Source organism: Galeopterus variegatus, unplaced genomic scaffold (assembly GCF_000696425.1).
Source record: "Galeopterus variegatus unplaced genomic scaffold, G_variegatus-3.0.2 Scaffold512, whole genome shotgun sequence".
In the NCBI taxonomy this organism is placed as follows: domain Eukaryota; kingdom Metazoa; phylum Chordata; class Mammalia; order Dermoptera; family Cynocephalidae; genus Galeopterus; species Galeopterus variegatus.
The window spans coordinates 177,431-199,114 of NW_007726623.1; the positions used below are offsets into that span (position 1 = coordinate 177,431).

At 46.3% G+C, this 21,684-nt stretch overlaps 1 protein-coding gene across 1 annotated transcript in view; it reads right to left on the minus strand.

Moving 5' to 3' along the window:
- Positions 1 to 12,003: 12,003 nt before the first annotated feature.
- Positions 12,004 to 21,684, minus strand: part of PPP6R3 (protein phosphatase 6, regulatory subunit 3) — a 137,226-nt gene continuing 127,545 nt past the window's right edge. The window contains exons 23-25 of the mRNA XM_008569576.1: positions 18,029 to 18,046; positions 17,638 to 17,757; positions 12,004 to 14,243 (exon numbers count right to left, since the gene is read on the minus strand). Of these exons, the coding sequence (XP_008567798.1) occupies positions 14,192 to 14,243; positions 17,638 to 17,757; positions 18,029 to 18,046 (190 nt within the window). The 3' untranslated portion in view covers positions 12,004 to 14,191. The remainder of the gene's footprint in view (positions 14,244 to 17,637; positions 17,758 to 18,028; positions 18,047 to 21,684) is intronic.

Sequence of the window (21,684 nt, forward strand, 5' to 3'; positions counted from 1 at the left end):
TTTTCTTTCTCCCTCTGTGTCCTGTCTGGTGGTTTTATGACTATCACTGCTGGCTCTGTGGCTCTGATACAGGAGGTGCTCAGTGTACCTGGGCTCGGGTTTCAGGACAGGCCTCGGGTTTCCAGCCACTCCCTGAGGTCTCAGGCCCCCTCCTCTGGGCTCTCCCCTGGAGAAAAGTCACTGTTGCCCGTTAGACCTATTTTTAGCACCAACATGGGGAAGATGAGACCACAGGGGGCTGGTTGATGCCAGTCCAGTGGCTGGGCATGCTCAGTAGAGAGCACAGAATATTCTGGTACATATAACTGGGAACCACCCCCTGAACCGAGCATTCATTAGATAGAGAAGCGGTAAAAGCCAAATCCCAGCTGGAGGCAGGGGTGCTGCTCACCGCCTGGGAGGCAGCCTGCGCTAGGCCTGCTGAGTGCATTTTACTTTATACTGAACTTACTTTCAGCAGCAGCTGCTCACTCTCTGGAGCCAGCCTGTGCTCTGTACTGAGCTTTAAGTATGTTTTTTCTTGCCCTTGTGTTAGACTCGATGCCTTTACTGAACTTCCTTTTGTGTTAAACTTGGTGTGGGCCCTGCTTAGTCTCTGGAGCTAGGCTGCTCTCTCTGTGAAGTCTGTATTTCTTACCTGTGACATTAAACCTGTTTTCACTTTCTACTGTGACTCTGCCCTTGAATTCTTTCCTGTGGCAGAGTCAGGAACCTGGAAAGAGGACGGGGTGGGTTGAGGCCGACTGTCAGGACCCCAGACCCTACCTCCGACATCAGTTCTTTGCCCTAACTGTTGCCTGTGATGGTGCTTTGTGCCCGCCCTGCAGAGGCCCTGAGAACATTCTGGATGCAGTCACCAAGCCTGGGGCTGGCTGGCCTGATCTCTCATCTCCACGGTGTGCATCCTCCTGCCTGTGACAGCAGCAGCCCTGAGCAGAGGCTGACCCCAGCCCTGGCTTCCACCGCCCGTCCACCTGCGTTCCTGGGTGCCACCGCCTGTTTCTGGGCCCGGACCTTCAGCCCCTCTCTTCAATTCCGTCTACTCCGTTTCTGGTGCTGGGAGATGTTTTCCTTCCTTCTGAGCCCAGCAATGTGTTTCTAGTTTTCTCTTTTTCGGTAGATCATCCCTCGAGACTGTGTCTAATGTACCGAGTTTATCTTGTCTGTTGAGATAATACAGAGCATCGCCTCGACTAGATGCTCAGATCAGTCTTTTTGAAAGCTACATAAAACTCCATCGCACCAGATGCTCCCCAGCCGGTGGGCACTTTTGCTTCATGTTTTTGTTTTCTTGCCACAATGAATGCTGCTGCCCTGCCCACCTGGCACACGCAGCCTGAAATTTACTTCTACATAATTTTTAAAGCCATTCTATGATGTCTTAGTTTATTCTTTCAGTATTTTCAGCTTTTTATCTTTCTTTCTTCTAAGTTTCTTTTGATATAGTTTGTTCTTTTCTAAAAGAAACCTTCCTGAATAAGGTGGGCGTTCAGGTCGGCCGGGTCCTCCGGGTGCCACTTCTGCTGCGTGCTGTATATTTTGTTAAGAAGCATGTTTCTTCTTAATGCTTCTGAGATGGTTGGTAGCTTCCATTTTATGGCGAGGATTATCAAGGAATGTCTTTACACTTCCAAGATGATTTTGGTCTCTTTAAAAAGCAAAAGATCAATTTTATTGTGGGATGCTGTACATAAAACAAAACTAACCCATATTTTGCAGGCGGAAACTGCCTCCCTTGCCCAAGACGTCCATGTCCTAATCCCCCTCCTCTTGATCTGTCCGTTTGGCTTTGTGTTTTAAGACCGGGTTTATTAGGCGTGTGCAGATTTAGAACTGTCACTGTGAAGTGCCTGTGTTGTGCTCCGGTGCTCTGCCCCGCTGCGCTCTGTGCTGTCTGGTGTTGTCACAGCCAGGGCAGCTGCCTTTGGCTTCGAGCTTCTGCCTCCCCCAGTCCTCCTTTGACCCTTGTGTGCCCGCACATCTGCATGACTCTTGCAGGTAGCACCTGATTGAATTTAGTGTTTGTATTCAGTCCCACGCTACCTGTTGTCAATTGGAGCATTTGGTCCTTCTGCATGGAGTAAACCGAACCCGTCTGGATTTAAGCCTGCCACCCGCTGTCTGCCTCCTCGCTTCTCTATTTGTCCTTCCCTCCTTGCTCTGCCTTCTTCGATGTGCAGCTTAAATTTGCTGAGAAGTGGAGCCGGCCTTAGTCGTGCAAAAGGCATCATCATTGAGGAGACCGAGAGGAGAGGGACAGGAGCGGGCAGGGAGCCGGCGAGCTGTGCTGCAGATCTGAGGGTCTCCAGCCTGGCCAGAAGCTCAGGACCAACGCTGCCCGGTGGGGCAGTCCCACAGCAGACCGCGATGGCTGGGCCACCACTGGAGGGGGACATCCTGACAATAGTGTGGCCTCAGGTCCCCTGCCTGGCTCAGTCCTTGGCTGCCCGCAGAGCTGGGGTGGAGCCTGAGGGAGCTGCAGTAGCGGGCTGTCACCTCACCGTCCCTTGGGGCTGCATGGCAGGTCACCCTCTCTTGAGGGGGCATCGGAGTCAACCCTGAGCCTGTCAACCTCTGCCCCTTGCGCCGCTCGGATCCACTTTTTCCACGCACGTGTGGGAAGCAGCTCCTCGGGGCTTCTCTGTGTGGGCAAACCTCACACTTCTGAGGATTCAGTGACAGCCCCTGACTGCGGTACTCTGGGAACATAGCGGTCCCTATCATCTCCCCTCCATTCTCCATCCTAAGCTCCCCCAAGCCCAGCCTGTGGGTGTCAGGTTAATCTGGTGGCCTGACGCCAACCTGGTTCCTGAGGACAAGCCCCTGGTGACCATACCCCCCTTTGGGCCAGGGCACTGCTCAGATCCATCCCAAGTTGTAATTGGAAGAGGGGTACCAAGGGGCGCCCAGGTGGCACCTAAGCCGCCCACATGCATCCTCTGCTCTGCCTGCACCTGTGTCGCAGCCCCCTCCTCCAGCTGCTGCTCAGGGTCATTATCCCTACCAGGAGGTGACCCCTCTTCCAGCTGCTGGTCCTGGGCCAGAAAGAGCCCATAGTGCCCAGACAGAAGCTGTCGCTGTGGCTCAGAGGGATCTTTAGTCTGTCCCTGGCAAGCAAACACCCCCTGTAGGAACCAGAACCCTTAGCTCTGTGGAGCCGAGAGTTGTGGGGATGGAAAACACGAGGTCCACTGCGGGCCTCTGGGCAGGGAGCTTCCATCTCGTGGCTCCCAGGCCCATGTGTTCTCTCTGCTGAGGACACCGTGACACACTAAGGTCTCTGATTCAGTGTGCGTGCTGCATCCCAGGTGACAGTGCCCATCTTCACGGGGCATTGCCCCCAAGCTTGTGCTTCTCTTGTCCATCTGAAGGCCATTCCAGTGCTCGGCCAGCCTGGAAGCCTCTGGAAGATGAGACACAACCAGCGGAGCTCCTGGGCCTGGGACTGTGTCCACATCTCCTTCTCTACAAGGTGGGCTCCTGATAAGAAGCCACATTGTGAGGAATTCTGTGCCAATGGATCAGACATTCCTTAAGCCCTTGGAGACCGGTGCTGGCCCTGGAGCCAGGAAAGTCAAATCCATGCCTAGAAGAGGTGCATACTTCTGTGCAAACTACTGGCTTTTCCAGAATGAAAGGGGCCCAGTCGTCAATTTGCCACTAAGTGGCTGGTTGGTCTCTTTGAGGAATGTGCCATACAGTGGTGCCAGGCTCCTGCACATCCTCTGTCTCTGCCGTGGCCACGCTGGTCATGTGCCCGTCATTTTGGTGTTGGTGTGGCCACAAAGGCCAGCTCGCAGCACCTGGTTGAGTTATTTTGTGTGCTTGGTGGTTTCGTGCCTCTCCCATGGAAGACATTTGGGTAGCGCTAAGCAACCCAAAGGTCTTCACATTTGTGTCCACTCCTGTCTGACCATCTCCAAACGTTCCTCTCTCCGATCATTCCAGGTTTCTCCTTCAAGGTCCTGGACCGGCCAGCCAGGCCATTTGGCACTGACCAGGAGTCTATGTGTGTTCTAACCTTGGCCCACTTCCACATTCTTAACCCCCTGGGGATATGTGGCACTGTCTGGAGACATTTTTGGTTGAGACAGCTGGGGGGAGAGTGTCACTAGAATCTGGTGGGTCAACGCCAGGGACACTGCTGAGCATCCTGCAATGCACAGGACACCAACCCCTGCCCCATCGGCACACACACACAATTGGCCCAAAATGTCAATACTGCCAAGGCTGAGAAACCCTGTACTACAGTTTCACAAAACGTTATCACTGGGGGAAGCTGGAAGAAGGGTACATGGGACCTCACTGTACTATTTTTGCAATTTCCTGTGAGTCTATAATTATTTCAAAATAAAAATTTATTTATTTATTTATTTATTTTTTGTGACCGGCAAGGGGATCATAACCCTTGGCTTGGTGTCGTCCGCACCACGCTCAGCCAGTGAGCGCACCGGCCATCCCTATATAAGATCCAAACCTGCGGCCTCAGCACTCCCAGCGCCACTGCGCTGCCAGTGCCACACTCTCCCGAGTGAGCCACGGGGTCGGCCCTCAAAATAAAAATTTAAATAAATGTTAAAAAAAAATCCCCCAGAAGTCACTTCAGCTAGAGGGCGAGGGGCTTACAATAGGGGGGAGGTGTGACGATGGCTGCCCACCTTTTTATCTGCACCTCTGAGATCAGAAGCAGCCATCAGCAATCAGAGCACAGATCCCCAATATTTGTAGGGCAAGGTCCTTTTTGCCCACTCCGGCTTCCACAAGGTGTGTGCAGGCTGCCCCAGGAACATGTGCACAGCTACCTGCTCTGGGTCTGGGAGTACGAAAGGGATAGCCGCCTACCTTCTGTGCCAAGAGCTAAAATTGACCAGAATTAACTGTTAATTTACAATCCTAGAAGTTGCAAGCCTTCTACAGACTACAGAGGTCCAAAATAGTTACATCTGCCAGTGCAATTGTCTAGGGTAGGCCACCTTGGAAGCAGAGATGAGACCAAACCTACCGGCACCTTGATCCTAAACTTCCCAGCCTCCAGAACCGTGAGCAAATGTCAGTTGTTTTTAACTTACTCAGGCTCAGGTATAGCAACACGAATGGACTGAGACAATAATCCCGACTTTAACCGGGACTTCACTTATTACCTCACATATCCTCACATCTACTGAAGGGTCCTGATGATGCTTCAGGTCTCCAGGTATCAATTTCAACGTGAACCCTGTATCCAACAATATGTTCCTGCAAATGTCTGGATTTTCTGCTTTACAGTCACTTGAGTAAATGGTTGTAGGTTCCTTTTGGGAAGGATTAGGGGATCACTTCTGTGTATACTTGCTGTTTTGCAGGGTGCTTCCCTCAGTCAGTCAGCATGTTCTAGACCTGAAGACTGGCCCGTGTTCAAAACCTGGGCAAGGGATTGTGACTCACTGTTGGGGCAAGTGTCCCGGCCTCCTTACACCCATTCTTGCTCTTTTTTCATTCCCTATTAGACAGAACCCTTATTGGGTGTCCATCTATTTTTGAAGTTCTAGAGTTGCCATGACTGGCTAACCATTTCCACGGCTCACTGGGGACCATCTGCATTGGCTGTCACCATAAACTTTCCAGTGGTTATGGTGACTGAATCTCTTGGATACTGGTGGTGTGTGCTGCCACCAGGTCTTGATTGCTTTGGGGTCCTCCCATCCCACTAGTATCATCAAGCCAAGCTCTGTGAAAGCCACCCTTACTGTCATCCCTGGAGTGCACAGGAGGCCATCACTGAACTTCTTAGTGATGCTGGTGACCCTGTCACCAACCAGTGCATTCCTGATGGCCACAGTGAACGGTGCATCCTCTGGACCTTAATGGCCCTCAGTCTCAAACACTGCATTGACTCCAGCACGCTCATGTCCCTGAGCCTTTCTCTACCATGCACTGTGGCAGCTCAGGCATATCAGCTTCTCTCAGTATGGACTGTTGCTTTTTACAGGCTTCTAAGTGCAATTTGCACTGTCCCCTGGGGTCCTGACAAGGTGTTAAGTTGTGCCCCCAAATAAACGCTCCCATATCCAGTCTTACGTTCTAAGCCCTTTGATCGAGCACCCTTAGAATCCAGTCCCATGGGCATTTCCCAATCCCTGTCAGCCTATATTTGGCCCAAAAGGTCCCCAAATAAGTTCTGCTGCAACTTAACCCAGGTTTTAGGCTTGGCAGCCAGGAGGGGAGGCGGGGCTCCTTGAGAGGAGCATATATTGCCTTGTGGGAGAGACACCTCTGAATTGTCCTCCCATATATGGTAACTGCAATCCCTTGAATTCTGGCAGTTTTGTGTGGGCCACTTCTCAGAAAAGCCTGGGGACTTAAATCCTCCACCACAGTGTCCCTATCTATGTGTCAGGATCCCAGACTTTCCATCAGAGGCCCTGACATTGGTATGAAAGATCCGCCTCCACAAGCAGTCAACCGTCTTTGAAGTGCAACCACTGCAAAATTCAGCTTCAGCTGCTCTCCCAACCCAGTGAGCTGGGGGCATGTGTAAGCTGTGAAAAGACCCCCCAGCTGCCACACTTAGTGAATCCTCCTCAGGTTTTTGTCATCGTCTATCTGTAGGGTTTCAGTGCAGCTCACATGGTTATGTTTCCATCACCCTTACAGTGAGCATTCCTGCCTGCCATACATTCCAAATGCCCAATGTTCACCCTGGCCAGGGCTTTCCTCTCGAATACACATTGTCTTAAGTCACCACTGGTGAACGTTTCAGCAGCCGGACCACCACCTAATGCTAGTGGCCTTTAAACACTGGCATAAGATGGCTTCACCCCAGCCAGGCAACGAATGAGCCAGTCCCGAGGCTCCATCTTACCGCTGGCTTTCCCGGACCATTCCCACTGCCAACTGTGCCAGTTTTCCAGGAAGTGGATGCTGAGACAGAGTTAGAAAGAGCTGAGGCAGACCTTGAGGGAGCCATTAGCTGGACGCTGTCAACCAATCTCATTCCTTGAAGATGGACGAGTCCTTTCTTCAAAGGAGATCTGAGCAGCGCACCTCGGCGTCTGCTGCAATCTAGGACAATTCTGTTTGCCCCACCATCGACGTGCTAGTTACACGTTCTTTTAGTGGTTACCCTAGAGAGTGCAGCGTGCGTCCTTATTAAAGATCGTTAGTACTTTCAACACTCACTGGCTTGCTCGGGGACCTTAACAGGCAAGCGGTCCACCTCTTCCTGCCTTGTGTGCTGTTGTCAGTTATCTTAATTCAAGTATATTTTCAACCCTGCAGGACGTTATTTTACACAGTCCACATCAGTTTCCTGTGACACACCAACTTTCCCTTCCTGGAGTTTTCTCTCAGGTGCATGGCCAGGCATTCACCTGGGCAGACTTCCTTTTACCAGGAAAGGTTGTTTTAGTGCAGATCTGCTAGTTTTGAAACCTTGCTGTTTTTGATTTTCTAAAACATTTTTATTTTGCCATAATTTTGGAGGATAATTTGTTGAGTATAGAATTCCAGGCTGGCCCTCCACTGTCTTCTGGCTTTCACGATTTCAATTGAAAAGTAACGTGTCTGTTAACAGCGATGCCTTTTTCTCAGCTGCTTTTAGGTTTTCTCCTTGGGTTTTGGTAGCTTCACTATGATGTTGATACATTACCCTCCTTGGCACTCAGTTTTTTGAATCTGTAGCTTAATGTCTTTTGGTTCATTTTGAAAGATTCTTGTTGTTGTCTCTTCTACCCCGTTCTTTCTCTCCTTCACTTCTGGGACTGCAAATACATGTTCCATTTTTACTGTGTCCTGTATTTCTCTTATGCTCTTTTCTATATTTTCCATTCTTTCCTCTATACTTCAGTCCGAATGTTTCCTATTGACCTATCTTAAGTTCATAAATCTTGTCTTCTGCTGTTTCATCTGCTTTTAAACTCATTTATTCGATTCCTAATTCCAATTATTGTATGTTTCAGTTGTAACATTTCCATCTGATTTTTGTGTGTGTAAATAAATTCTCCAATTGGTCATCTATTGTCTTGAATATATTAATCACATTTTAAAGTCTGATCTCTGATATTTGGCTCAATTGTGTTTTCTTCCAGTTCTCAATCACTTGGTACTGTCTTCCAGTGTGTCTAAAAATTTTTATTCAATGCCAACAGTATATGAAAAATGGTAGAGGCTTTGGATGGTATTTTTTTCCTTGAGAGGTGATTGGTTTCTTCTGGTAGATGAGACAGACCTATTTCTGGTTTGCTCTTACTCCAGGGTTTCCTTCAGAGGTTTCAGTGGCATGTTTACCAGAGTCCTTCCTCCTTGGTAGTCCCTAAACTGCAGATTCTGCCTCCCCGACACTGAGATGTCTAAAAACTTCTCTTGGCTTCTTAGCGTCTCAGCTGCTGTTTTCTGCTCAGCGTTTTGGCCTCTCCCCTGCACAGCTTAGGAATCACCAGTGACCTCAAGAGGAAAAGGAGTGACTACCAGGCTCACTTTGCTCCGGTTCTCTCTTCTCCAGGACCTTGGCTCTCCAGTCTTGGCTTCCTTCATAGCCCTTAACTCCAGTGTTTGTCTTCCCAGCTCTGTAAGACTGCTGGAAGCTGAACCTCTGCTTTCTGCTCGGTCTCGCACCACTTCATCAGCAAGAGCCACCAGGGGAAGGTGCCACTGACTAGCAGGTTTCCTTCAGTCCATTTCCTTTCTCTCTGGGATCTTGGACCTCTGAGTACTTCCAGCCTTGTTTGCTCTCTGGTGACTCCAGACAGCTAGTCTTAAAAAGCTCAACTTTTATTGCTGTTATTGGCAGGATGTTTAGTCTGATAAAATTACTCCTATAGTCGGGAACAAAAGTCCCTTTCCTTGCACTTCTAATAGTTATGCCGCCATGCCTACAGTTGCAGTCTCTTACCCCCACAGTGCTTTTAATTTTCAATTCTGCTTTGGCTGACAATGATACTCGTGTTTCTTGCTTGCACCCTATTTTTCTATTTATTTTTAGCCTTTGTCACTTTTGAGACTCTCATATACACATATTGCCAGGTTCTATTTTCAGCCCCGTCTCACCACCCGTTTTTTAAGAAGAGAAACAAGATTTAGTGTAACATCTTATACCCTTTTTTCTTGTTTTTCTTTGTTTGAGAAAGGGGAATTAGGGGAATCTATCTCCTCCCTTTTTTTTTTCCCTTTTTTGTCTTTTTTACTGACCGGTAACGGGATCGCAACCCTCGGTGTCGCGCCCGTACCGGGGACTGGCAACGGGATCACAACCCTCAGTGTTGCGCCCGCACCGCGCTCAACCAGTGAGTGGGAACCAGTCTCCACATGGGATCCGAACCCTCGGCGGGAGCGCCGCCGCGCTCCCCAGCGGCGCACTGGAGAGTGCGCCACCGGGCCGGCCCGAATCTATCTCCTCCTGATTCCAAAGTTCAGAAAACAAGTGAGAATTAGGACTTGGGAGACAAATGGAAAAAACTTTTATTAGAAAGTCTGACTTTAAATGTGCAGCTAAATGGGCTTGCTGACACCTGACTCCTGATACAGCCAGACTTGCATACCTAGCCACTGGCAGAACTGGACAACCATAGGTCTTGTGCAGAGGAATAGCTTACACCAGTGTCCCTTGGTGGGTAGCAGACCCAAGAGAGAGACAACATAAGTGGCTGAAGCAAAAGCACAGATCCTCTCCAGAATCTGTCAGCTAACTCACCCTAACCTCCTGTAAGGGTAAGTGAAGATGTAGGGGACCCAGGAGCATTCGTCTGGTATTAGATCCCACAGAGAAACACGGGGCCAGGAGGACTAGCAATGACTCCTAGTACTAGTCCATGGTTGGTTCCTTCCCCCCGTTAGACTTAACCCCTAGGCCATGGTCAACTGTGGGCATGGCTGTCTCCTAAAAGGGGAGCAGCAGCCTAGCTGGACAGCCCTGTCCCCTCCTTCACAGCACTCCCTCAGTACATCTGCTGTGACTTTATGCTTGTTCCTGGGCAGCACTGGGCAAATACAGACCTCCCCCTCCGTAAGGACATAAGCCTCTGCCATATGGAAGGGGGCAATCCAGAATGTACCCTCTCTGTGGGCAGGCAAATCCAGGCTGGATTCCAGCAGACGCTAGACCCAGCACACTCCCAAATGCACCTGCTATCTGGCCTCTTCCACTGGGGAGCAGTGAAAATTCCCTGATCGCCACGTGTGATGTGGGGAATGTGGTACCCCTCTAACGTTTATTTTCTCCTTCCCCTTATCTGTCTCCTAAAAATTAAGGTATAAATGAGTACAACAAAACACATAGGTTTGAAGCAGTTTAATGAGTTCCAACAAACACATCTGCTCTCGTAAGCACCATCACAAACAAGGTGTGGAGTGTCCCCCCCACCCCCATGCAGTTCCCTTGCACCCCTTTCTAGCCAGTCCCTCCCTCTTCCCCTTCAGGAGACATCATTCCGCTTTCCACCAGCACAAATCAGCCCGGCCAGTTCCAGAGCGTCACGTACAGACAGACGTGTGTACTCTTACGTGTCTTACTTCTCCCGCTCCCCACACTGAGATTGACACGTACTGCTGCATCCACCGTGGTTCATTTCCGCTACTGCCGAGTAGAATTCCACCGTACGAACACACCATTATATGCCTATCTATCTTCCTCTTGTTGGACATGCTTATTTTTCATTACCAACAAAGCGACGCTTGCAGGAATCTCTTGTGGATGTATGTTTTCACTACATGAGTATTTAGGAGTAGAACTGCACTCATAGGGAGTGCGCCTAATTAAAAAACAAAAAACTAACGAGACGCTTGCCCAACAGGTTTCCAAACTGGATATATCCTTTCAGACAGCAAGCGTGAGCTCTGGTGGCTCTACATTCTCATCAGTATTTGGCACTGTCAGTCTTTTTAATTTTAGCCATTCTAATAGATGGGAAATGTATTTTTCCTAGCAGTCCACAGCCTGCCTGTTTATTGTGAAGAGCAGAAAATTTTCCTTTTGATGGAAGCCCAATTTCTCTTCCATGGTTTGTGCTCTAAGAAACCTTTGCCCATCCCAAAGTTTAAACATCTTTGTTTTCTTCTAGAAGCTTCATTGTTTAAGCACTTATGTTTAGAGCTATGAACTCTTTTGGATTAATTTTTGTATACAGTGGTGGGCCAGATTTGGCATGTGGGATGTAGTTAACCCCTGAAGCAGAACAATTAAATCCATCTGATTGGAGTGAAGATGCTTGACTTTTCTGAAGGTAAAGGTTTTAAATAAAAGGGCAGGGTCAAAGTGGGGATCTAAAAACAAAAAGGCTAGCAGGGGACACTGTGGGGCTGAGAGTGAAGAGCCAACAGCTGACTTACAGTAAGTGTTTAATAAAGGTCAGCTACTTTAAGTCTATGAACAGGTTACTATCGCTTCCTCCATCTGACAGAAAAGGCAGCTGAGAAAAGAGCAGTGAACCGCCCAAGGCTGCCACCATTACGAGCAGCTGAGGGGGTCTGTGAACACGAGCTGCTGCTCCAGACCCATGCCCCTGACTATGCAGGGCACGTGCCCAGACTAGTAGAGAGGCAGTGCGGAAGACCTGCTAGGGAATAACAGCCAGGGGACACTTTTTTATGCAAACAGGTGGAGGGAGAAGAAAAATGAGTTGTAATATAGCATCACATTTTAAAAATCATTATGGAACACCTGAGAAATTTTATCACTGAAGTATTATGGATAGGGCTCAGAGCCAACAATTACAGGTTGGCGGATGCTACCCATGGAGGTAACAAGCTACAGAACCAGAGAAACCCTCTCAACACAGGAGCTGATGTCAATCCCCTTGTCAACGAAACTGTGCAGAGCATCCATGTGCCCGGTACCAGCTACCCCAGGCCCCTGGGTTACAGCCATGAGCAAGATGAGCCTGCGCACGCCTCGCTGACTCAGGCAGCCCCGTGTGCACACCTGAGTGCTTAGGGCAGGAAGTGCCGACCCATTAACCCTGTGGTGATGCGCTCCTTAGAGCCCCCACACCCTGTCTGGTTACCAAAGGCCAAGCAAGGTACACGAGAAGATTTCTAGAAACTGAGAATCAGGCTTTATTTTTGTTATCTTTAATACAGGTATTGTATCGCAGACATCTGTCAGTCTCACAATTCAGTACGGCCAATACACAGAAATTAAAGTAGAAAACTAGATGAGAGTGTGCTCCCACCTGTCCTCGGGCTGGCGCTCTCCAACCCCCAACAGACTTTATTCTTTCATCCTCATGTCCTCTCCCTGCCACATAAGACAAGTAAAATAAAATACCACCCCAAAGAAAAACCCCAGCTGCTCTTTCCCTAGCAGTAAGTGGGATGAAAGAAGACAGTGTTACCTTGGATGGGTGGAAAAGCCAACCAAACCCAAACCCTAGAGGCAGCGAGGGCCACCACTGCAGCTGAACCCTGGCTGTGGCCAGCAAGCTCACCACCCGGCGAGACAAGAGTGCGTCAACCCCAGCAATCCCCGAGGTCCCGTGCCACACAAACCAGGCATCCCTGAGACGAGTGGAGGAGCCCCGTCCTCTGGTGGCATCAGGTTCAAGAGGAGCATGCACGAGGACAGTCTCTTCTGAGTGGAGCTCACAACAGAAAGAGGTTCCTGAGGAGGCGTGTAAAGGTCAAGTAAGCCACCCTTGCCATCTGTCCCAGGGCTTCCTGCCGACTCCACTGTCCTTGGAGTGCTAGGTTCGCCTTGGGAAACCTCACGAAGAAGTTCTACACCAGTTAAAATGAAAAAGTAAATAAGAAATAAGGCATTAGACATTTGATTCTTTTATTTCCATATGCAATGTAATGTTGAGGCACGCTGCTTGGGATGCTATTTCTAAAAAAATTGTTGGCCATTTTTCAGAATATCCTTTTGGTTTTAAATACTGGTCAGGAAAAACAAATGATGTAAAAATATGTGAATAATTTTCTATTACAGAAATGAAAAACTGATTTGCATCTAAAAGTGCAAGAGGTGAAGTAATTTAACCCTTTCACCAGACGATATGGCAATATACAATATATTGCTTCAGCTGTTTGAGAAGGCTGTGATGTATTTTTATATTGACATAGAAAATTATAAATTACATTGAATTAGTATCCATAATCACTATTATATACACAAACCAGTTCTAAAAAAATACACTGGTTTAGAATTTCCGAGTGAAAACCTCACAAGGTACAGTAAAACAGTTAACATGCCTAGGTGCCAGGTTCTGATTTCTACTTTTAAAATACTAGCCTGTAAAATGAACGCACTCTAATCCCATTAGCAGCACGAGCATTTTTCATCTGACTTGCCTCATACGATTTAGGTATGTTAAGTATGCAGACTGCTCTGAAATGCTCATTGGTGATGCTTGTTAACAAGGTAAATTTTTTGGTGAATGGGTTAAAAGGCAGATGAACTACCAAAACAAAACAAAAAAACAAGAAGAAAAACCAAAATAAAAAACCCAAACCACAAGCCATATACACTCCAAATATTCTAGTGTTTCACCTGTAGGAATAATCATTTCAAGCAAACAAGACTTTAACAGAACATATGGCTTTACAATAATGACAATTTATCAACTAAGTTGTAGCAATAAATACTTAATCTCTACCAATAGACTTACATTTTTGATCCGTTTTAAACAATACAGAAAACAATTATCAATCAAAAACTGGTTATAAAAAGAACACCAAATATTCCTTATTCAAAATCACTTTTGTAAGTTAGAACCACCAAAATAACACTTAGAGGGCATTTCAATTCTACAGTTCCTTGCCAACCTGGAAGAAAAATGAATTCAGAATTTTGTACAAGGTGAAAAATGTATGAAAACTGCCTAATACTTTGGTCACACTAATAATTGTCAAATAGTTATGTTTCAAATACAATAGATCTGTGTATTCACTTTTATAAAACTATTCTTACAGCCATTTTACCTATAGTATTACTACTATTATTACATGGGTGGCAAGATCTTATTTCACAGGCTACCCATTATTTAGAACAATACAATATAAACATACGCAAAAATTCTTGGTATTTGTCAATGTGCAATATTTGTACACGTCTGAACTTCTCTGTACAACGTCTTAGAATCTAGTATATAAAGGTTGCTGGTCCTGATCTCTTGCAGAGTGAGTGCAGCAGTGACGGCTTGGTGGGCTCCAGGTGACCCCTCCAGAGCCCCTGAATGGTGGCAGTCTGCAGTCCTCAGTCAGCAGCAGCAGACATCACTTATCATACAGGGCCATTAACTGATGTGTCACTTGGCACACTTGGCTGGTCAGTCCTAAGGGGTAAGAGACAGACATTTGAGGCACCTGAAGCAGAAATGTGAGAAAGAAAATTAACTTCATTAAGCTTCCTGAGGGAAGGGAACATTTAATATTGTTTACCCAATGCCTAGCACAAGATCTGGAACTTAGTAGTTACTTAATGAAATGCTTCATAAATGAATTTAAAATTCCAGAAAAATCTGAGTAGCATCTAGGCTTCTTCATTGGTTAACTAACTAGGCATTTAGCAAAGGCTGCAGAAGAGCAGGTGCTCTGTGAAAACTACCCTACTCTCAGCTTCTTAGAAGCACAGGTATAGTCTAGTCAGTGGATTTTAACTGTTGCTCCCAGAGCCTTCAGGAGCTATTTGCTCATCCCTCTTTCAAAAAAGCTTTTTTCTGTCCCATAGATTGAAATCCACGTAACATTTCACTTGAAAAACAGGATTCTACTACTGCTACCGTGAAGGGGGGAGGGGGGGGCGGGGAGGAACAGTTTGCAAACAGGACAAAATGTTGAAAACGAAGGTGTATATCTGAACAATATGTCCCCCCTAAGTAAACATTAGACGCAAAATTGGGAGGGAAGAAGAGACGGGCTAGTCTATAAACAAAGCGGTGACCAATTATCTAAATTTTGCTTTCCTGACCAAATTATAACCTGAATGTATAAGATATTCTTGAAGGCTTTAGCAAAATTTTATAAAGTAGACTTGGAAAAGGATGCTAGATGTAACTGGGAAATATACAAGTACTTTTTAACTAGCATCCTAAGTGTATATAACTAGAATGCTGTCCATACCTACTACTGCTAGTTGTAACAGAGAACCAAAGGGTCAGCTCCACACACACACGGTCCACTCTACTTATATTTGACGGTGCCTCAATGTATCAAGGACACGGAACAGAGTCTGAACCACTCACAACTGGGTAAGCATCCTGCCTTTGCCATTTACAATCTGTGAGATCTTAAGTAAATTTCGTCATCTCTCTGTTCCGTTTTCTCCTCTGTAAAGGGGTACAATACTCCCTCACCCCATAGGGCTTAGTAAGTATATAATGTGTACAAAGTGCCTAGCACACTGGCTGGCACAGAGTACAGACTTGATAACCAGTAGTGTAAAGTAAGATGTTATGGCAATACAAGCCCTTAAGCGTGAAAGGAAACAGAACGTTGCCAATCCCCAGGACCACAATATTTGGTGATCTTCAATCTTCAACACTGCCATATGTTGCTTTAGAGCACAAATGTGATATATCAGAACACTTACCTTATGTCACCCTGCCACCAGCTCCAATGTCACCTTCTTGGAGAGGCTTTCCCTCGCCCTATCTCACACAGACTCCTGCCCCCCTATTCCTTGTTCAGTTTTATGGACTCTTCCCGAGCACTTCCTCCCACGCGCCCTAGGTGAGCAGGTCTCCGTTTGCTACTGCTTATCACTGGGCCTCGGCTAGTGGCTGCCACCCTCAAGTGTGTGTGCAAGGATGGCAGACGAAGGCACGGACACAGGTGATGCTCCCTCTTCCCTCACTGGCTCACCCCAGCTTCCTACACCATTCCAGTCCTGCCAAACGGAGAGGCAGGGCTCTCCATACCAGATGTTCCTAACCAGAGAGGAAAGCAAGTGGGTTCCCCTCAGGCAAATAATTCTTCTGCAGTCTAGAGAGCTAAGGACATGATCCCATTTATGTCAGAGAAACCAAAAATATACTCCTGAAGCAACTACAACAAATCGGGATAGACCTGGATTATCCTGCCTTCCAACAAGCCCTCAATATAAAGGATATTTACAGGTGGAAATGAGGGAGATGATATAATTGACTGGGAATCAGACCTACAAAGTACCATTTAAAACACACACTGAAGGGCCAGCCCGGTGGCGCACTGGAGAGTGCGCCGCTTGGGAGCGCGGCGGCGCTCCTGCTGAGGGTTCAGATCCCATGTGGAGACCGGTTCCTGCTCGCTGGCTGAGCGCGGTGCGGGCGCAACACTGAGGGTTGCGATCCCATTGCCGGTCAGTAAAAAAGACAAAAAAAAAAAAACAAAAAAAAAAAACACACACACTGAAACCCCCTGGAAGGAGAGACTCACCCAAACCCTCACAAGCACAGTTGGGGCTGGATTCCCCAGTGCTGGAGTGTCACCCCACCTCTGACCCCTGAAGCCTTCATGAGAGCCAACATGCTCAAATAGTTCTTATACTTAATTTGTTTTATGTGCAGATTAAGAAAAAAAATTAATTCCAAAAACAAACCCTTCATTTTGGCTGTAATTTCCACGACAGGAATAAAAACAGATTTTGCTACCCAATGAACAGAGGTCTTCCCATCAGCGAACAGAGAGTGCCCCCTGCTGGTTCCCACTGGTTATGTTCCCATAGAATGCCAAGATTTTGGGGGATGGGGGGCTGGCCTGTGTGGGAATCCTATCCCTTGACCTTGGCAGTGTTAGCACCACACTCCAGCAAGTAAGCAACCAGCCAGCCCCGAATGGCTAAAAGATTTTGACAGGAGTCAGGCCAGGGGGAAAGTACAACTTCTCTGAAATAGCTTTTAAAGGTCACTTTATTCCTTATGGAAGGAATATACAATCTTAGATATATTTAATCAAAAAAATTAACTCTGGGAAGTGCTGAACAAAGTTCCTGGTGGTCCAGGGGCACATCCTCATCTTCTGGCGTGAGCTCCGGTGTAATCCGAGGCCACCCTCGCTCTACCTGCGAGGCTGTGTGTGCGGGCTGGCGGGCCCTCGGCGGCTGAGGCTTTGGCTTGGCCTATCCCTTCAGACCACTGGCTCAGTCTAAGCAAAAGGTGACTAGAAAGAAAACATCACATTCCAAATCACACGGCTCTGGTAGTGGGATTTTCACATTTAAGACAAGATAAATATTTTGAAAAAACAAAACCACATAGGGAATCGTTTAAGAGTTGAGAATATTTCGCTACATATATGAAAGGGCCTCCAGGCAAGTTCTCCCTGTGTGTCTCACAGGCACGACCACGGGAGAACAGGCACCAAGAACAGCTTGTGTCTGGCAGCTGGGCAACTTTATAAGGGCCAATGAAGATTCCACCCTGCAGGGGCTCAATGTCATCCCTGACTTAGCGCCTCACACAAAAAAGGGAGGTATGTCAGCACGACAGACTCTTCCATTCCCACTAATTTCTGAAAGAGCCAGTGATGTTACCGAATCTCTAAAAACCAGTTAGTTTTTGGCTTCTGGGGTAGAGCTCAATCACCCTGATTACCATAAAGCCTGAGATAATGCTACTGTGCCAGTAAGCTGCTGAACAATGAACAATCCTTCTAGCCCTAACCCTCCCACCACAGGCTGACTCCCCTCCCAAGAGACAACAGGCAAAGCCAGCACAGGGCCTGGGCAGGTTTGAGGACATAGGTCGTTACCTCTGCTCTGGACTACTGCTGGGGGGCCGGGGTACTGCACACTTCACCTCTGCCGTCTCAGGGGTCTCTCCCACGTCTTTACAAGCAGCATCTTGAGAGGTAGAGAGTTTGCCTTCCTCACTGCAAGAAAGAGGACAACAGGCACATTATACATCCTAGTGCCAGCATCTAGGAGCCAAAGGTTGAGGTCACATGCAAATGGCTCTGAAGTCGTGACTGCCATGGAGGCAAAGCCCTGGGGCTGAGCATGCTCAGGGTGGAAGGATCACAGGACCACAGACACTAACTGGGGGAGGACAAAAGGAAGGATCACACACAGATGGGAACTGAAAGAGGGATATGTAATGTAGCTGGTATCTGATAAAGAACGGTCCCATATTACTGTACATACCGATAGGATTTCAACACTCTGAAGCCAAGTGTGCAAAACAGAAAAAGAAATGTACAAGAGTTTCAGAATACTCCTAGAAATGAGGAATTTGGGGGAAAAATATGTCCACGACTGCACATAAGCAAAACTGAAGACTCGGTGAAGATATCAAATGGACCTGCTTGAAGGAATGAGCCTTTAGTTAAAGCATTTTACTTTCAGGCCTGCGACCACCATTAAAACAGTGGGCCAGAAAGACTTCCACCAGCTTGCTGGGTGGAAACCTTAGTCAATGTGGGGTGGGTGCCACAGTGCCTGAACCATATTAAGGACTTCTCGAGTTGCCCTCTACCAATGTATAAGAAATACAAATACTATGAAGGAAAAGAGAGAACCAAGGACAGCTGCCAGAGCAGGTAAAGACTGATCCTAAGTGCAGAGAGAACTTGGGGGAAATGAAACATGGAAGGATTATTTTTTTCCCCCTTAGATGGCTCTTGATGGAAATAAAGAAGTAGCAGATGCTTTCCTCGACTCTGTGGACTGGAAATTTAGACTTTTGCCTATTGTCTGAAATTCCCATTTTTACACAATCGAGATAGCACTAATGTGAGTTAAAGTGCAGCTAGAGGTTCCCTTTGGGAAGTTCCATCACTCTTAGAGCCGAGTACTGTCCTGAATTTGCTCATGAAAAACCTAACTTTAAGATGACTTCTTGGGTGCCTTCCAGATGGTTCCAGACAATTTATAAGTAGGAAAATTAATTAAAATTTAATGACTTGGTGATAAGTATGAATTACCTGGTTCGTTTTTCTTTTTAAACTTACTCCACTTTACCTCATTCTCTATTCTCTGCCCTCAAAGCAATGTGTTTATCATTTTGATTCCTGTAAAATGTATAGTCATTACATGTGTATACTCTGAGTCTCGTAACTGGCACTGAATTGTAAATTGCAGTTGATAAATTACATTTATCTCTTGACTCAGCATGTCTGGAAGATGCATCTGCTCCTACTGACTGCGGCACAGGATCCACGGTGTGCACCTACCACACTCTGCCTGGCTTCTCACAGCAACAAACACCAAAACTGCCCTCCACCTCCACACCTCCATGCACAATGCTGCAAGGAATGTCACTGTCCATGGTTCCTAACAGACCTGTTTAGGCATTTCTCAGGACTCCACACCCAGAAGTGGAAAATTCTGGGCCACCCTTCTATCTATGAAGAACCCCACACTACTATCCAGAATGACTGCCCCAGTTTGCATTCCCCACTAGCAGGCCACCAGGGTCACTGTAGCCCTACAGCCCCCCACATTCAGCATTATCCACCTTTCTACTTTCTGTTAGTCTAATGAGAAGTATAAAGTGATATGTCATCACTTATATCTCTCTGGTAATGAATGACTTTTGAACATTTCTTCATTTTCTTTTTAGCCTTTCAAGTTTCCTTGTCTGTAAATTGATATCTCTGGCCCATTATCTGATTTGGGGTTTTTCTTATTGGTTTATAGAAATCCTTGAATATTAAATATCAGTCTGTTGTTGACTTAGACATAATTTTTTTCAATTTGCCATCTGCTTCTTAATCTTGTCTACAGTATTTCATCAACCAGGAATTCTTAACTTTGATACAGTCTAATTAAATGCTTGCATTATAGTTTCTGCTTTTGAAGGTATTGTTTTTTGTTTTGTTTTTTAAAAGAAGTCCTTTTCTGCCTATAGGTTTGAAGGATATTCTACATTTTCTTCTACTAACTACCACGGATTTTGGCCACATCACATAACTCTGGTGTCTTAGTTTCCTCATCTGGAAAGTAGGGAAGATAATTACAGTATCTATCTCACAGGGTTCCTAAGAGAAATAAATGAGCTAATACACATGAAGCATTTTGAGAACAGGCAGGGCCTGGCACACAGGAAACTCCGTATATTTTTGCTTTTATTATTTTTAATCCATCTGGAGTTGCTTTAGGATGTAGATTAGGGAAGATCTAGTTTGACTTTTTTCTTTGTAGTGAGCCAGCCTCCTGCCAACCACCCGCTAAGCCACCCCATTATGAATCTCTCTTCCCATCACATTGGCCCCTGGACCTATTTGGACGCTAATATCATACTATTTTAATCACTGACTTTGCAGTATGACTGAATACCTGGCAGGGCAAGTCTCTTATTTAATTTCCCCTTTTGGTTATCTAAACAATTTGAGAACCTTTATTTTTCCACATATATTTTACAGTATGTTTATCAAATTCCTTTTAAAATTCTAACTGAAATTTTGACTGGGATTGCATTAAACTTAAAGACTAATTTGATGATGACAGACATCTTTACAGCGCTAAGCGTCCCATTGTCTCCGGTTGTACAGACTGCATGCAAGTTTTCTCTATAGATATCTGGAATAAGATAATTCCTAAATAATTTATAGTCTGATATATTTTGTGGACAGTACTTTACTTTTTATTATACATTCTAGCTGGTTATTACTGATGTAGAGAAAGGCGACTGACTTTTAAAATTGATCTCTTACCTATAAGTTTTATAGTCTGATATATTTTGTGGACAGTACTTTACTTTTTATTATACATTCTAGCTGGTTATTACTGATGTAGAGAAAGGCGACTGACTTTTAAAATTGATCTCTTACCTACAAGTTTTGCTGAGTTCTAATTATTTACGAAAGTTTATTACTGACATGGCTGTAATGTGAAAATATTAGTAGTTCTATTGCTTCCCTACCTGCACTCAATTTCTTTTTCTTTCCAGGACTGCCTATACACTGGCAGTGAAATTGGACACACTTGTTTCTTATCTTACAGTGAACGCATCTAAAGTTTCTTCATCAAGTATAGTTTTTGCTGTTCAGTTCTGGTTTGCTCAGAGTTTTAAGCATATATAGGTATGGAAACTTACCAAAAGCCTCATCCAAAAATCTCATGGTTTTCTTTTAGTTTAATATATAGAGATTACACTGACAGAATTTTCTGATGTTGAGCCATCTTTGCATTACAGGATGAACACTAACTATTACAAATCTTTTTAACATACTCTTGGATTCAGTCAGTAAATACCTTGTATAGGACTTTGCATTTAGTTTGCTTGTAAGTGACATGAACTGATCATTTTCTTTAATTATCCTTATCTGGTTTTGGAATTAAGATTTCACTGCTTTCGGGGCCAGCCCGGTGGCGCACTGCTACAGTGTGCCACTTGGGAGCGCGGCGGCGCTCCCGCCAAGGGTTCGGATCCCACATACAGACCGGTTCCCGCTCACTGGCTGAGCGAGGTGCGGGCGCGACAGTGGGGGTTGCGATCCCGTTGCCGGACACGAAAAAAGACAAAAAGGAAAAAAAAAAAAAAAAAAAGATTTCACTGCTTTCATTAAACAATCTAGCTAGGGTTTTTTTCCCCCTTAAAAGATGACTGGTAAGGGGATCTTAACCCTTGACTTGGTGTTGTCAGCACCACGCTCAGCCAGTGGAGCGAACCGGCCATCCCTACATGGGATCCGACCCCGGGGCCTTGGTGTTATCAGCACCGCACTCTCCCGAGTGAGCCACGGGCCGGCCCAAGTCTGTAGATTTTTTTTTTTTTTTTTTTTTAAGACGACTGGCAAGGGGATCTTAACCCTTGACTTGGGGTTGTCAGCCCCACGCCCAGCCCGTGGGGCGAACCG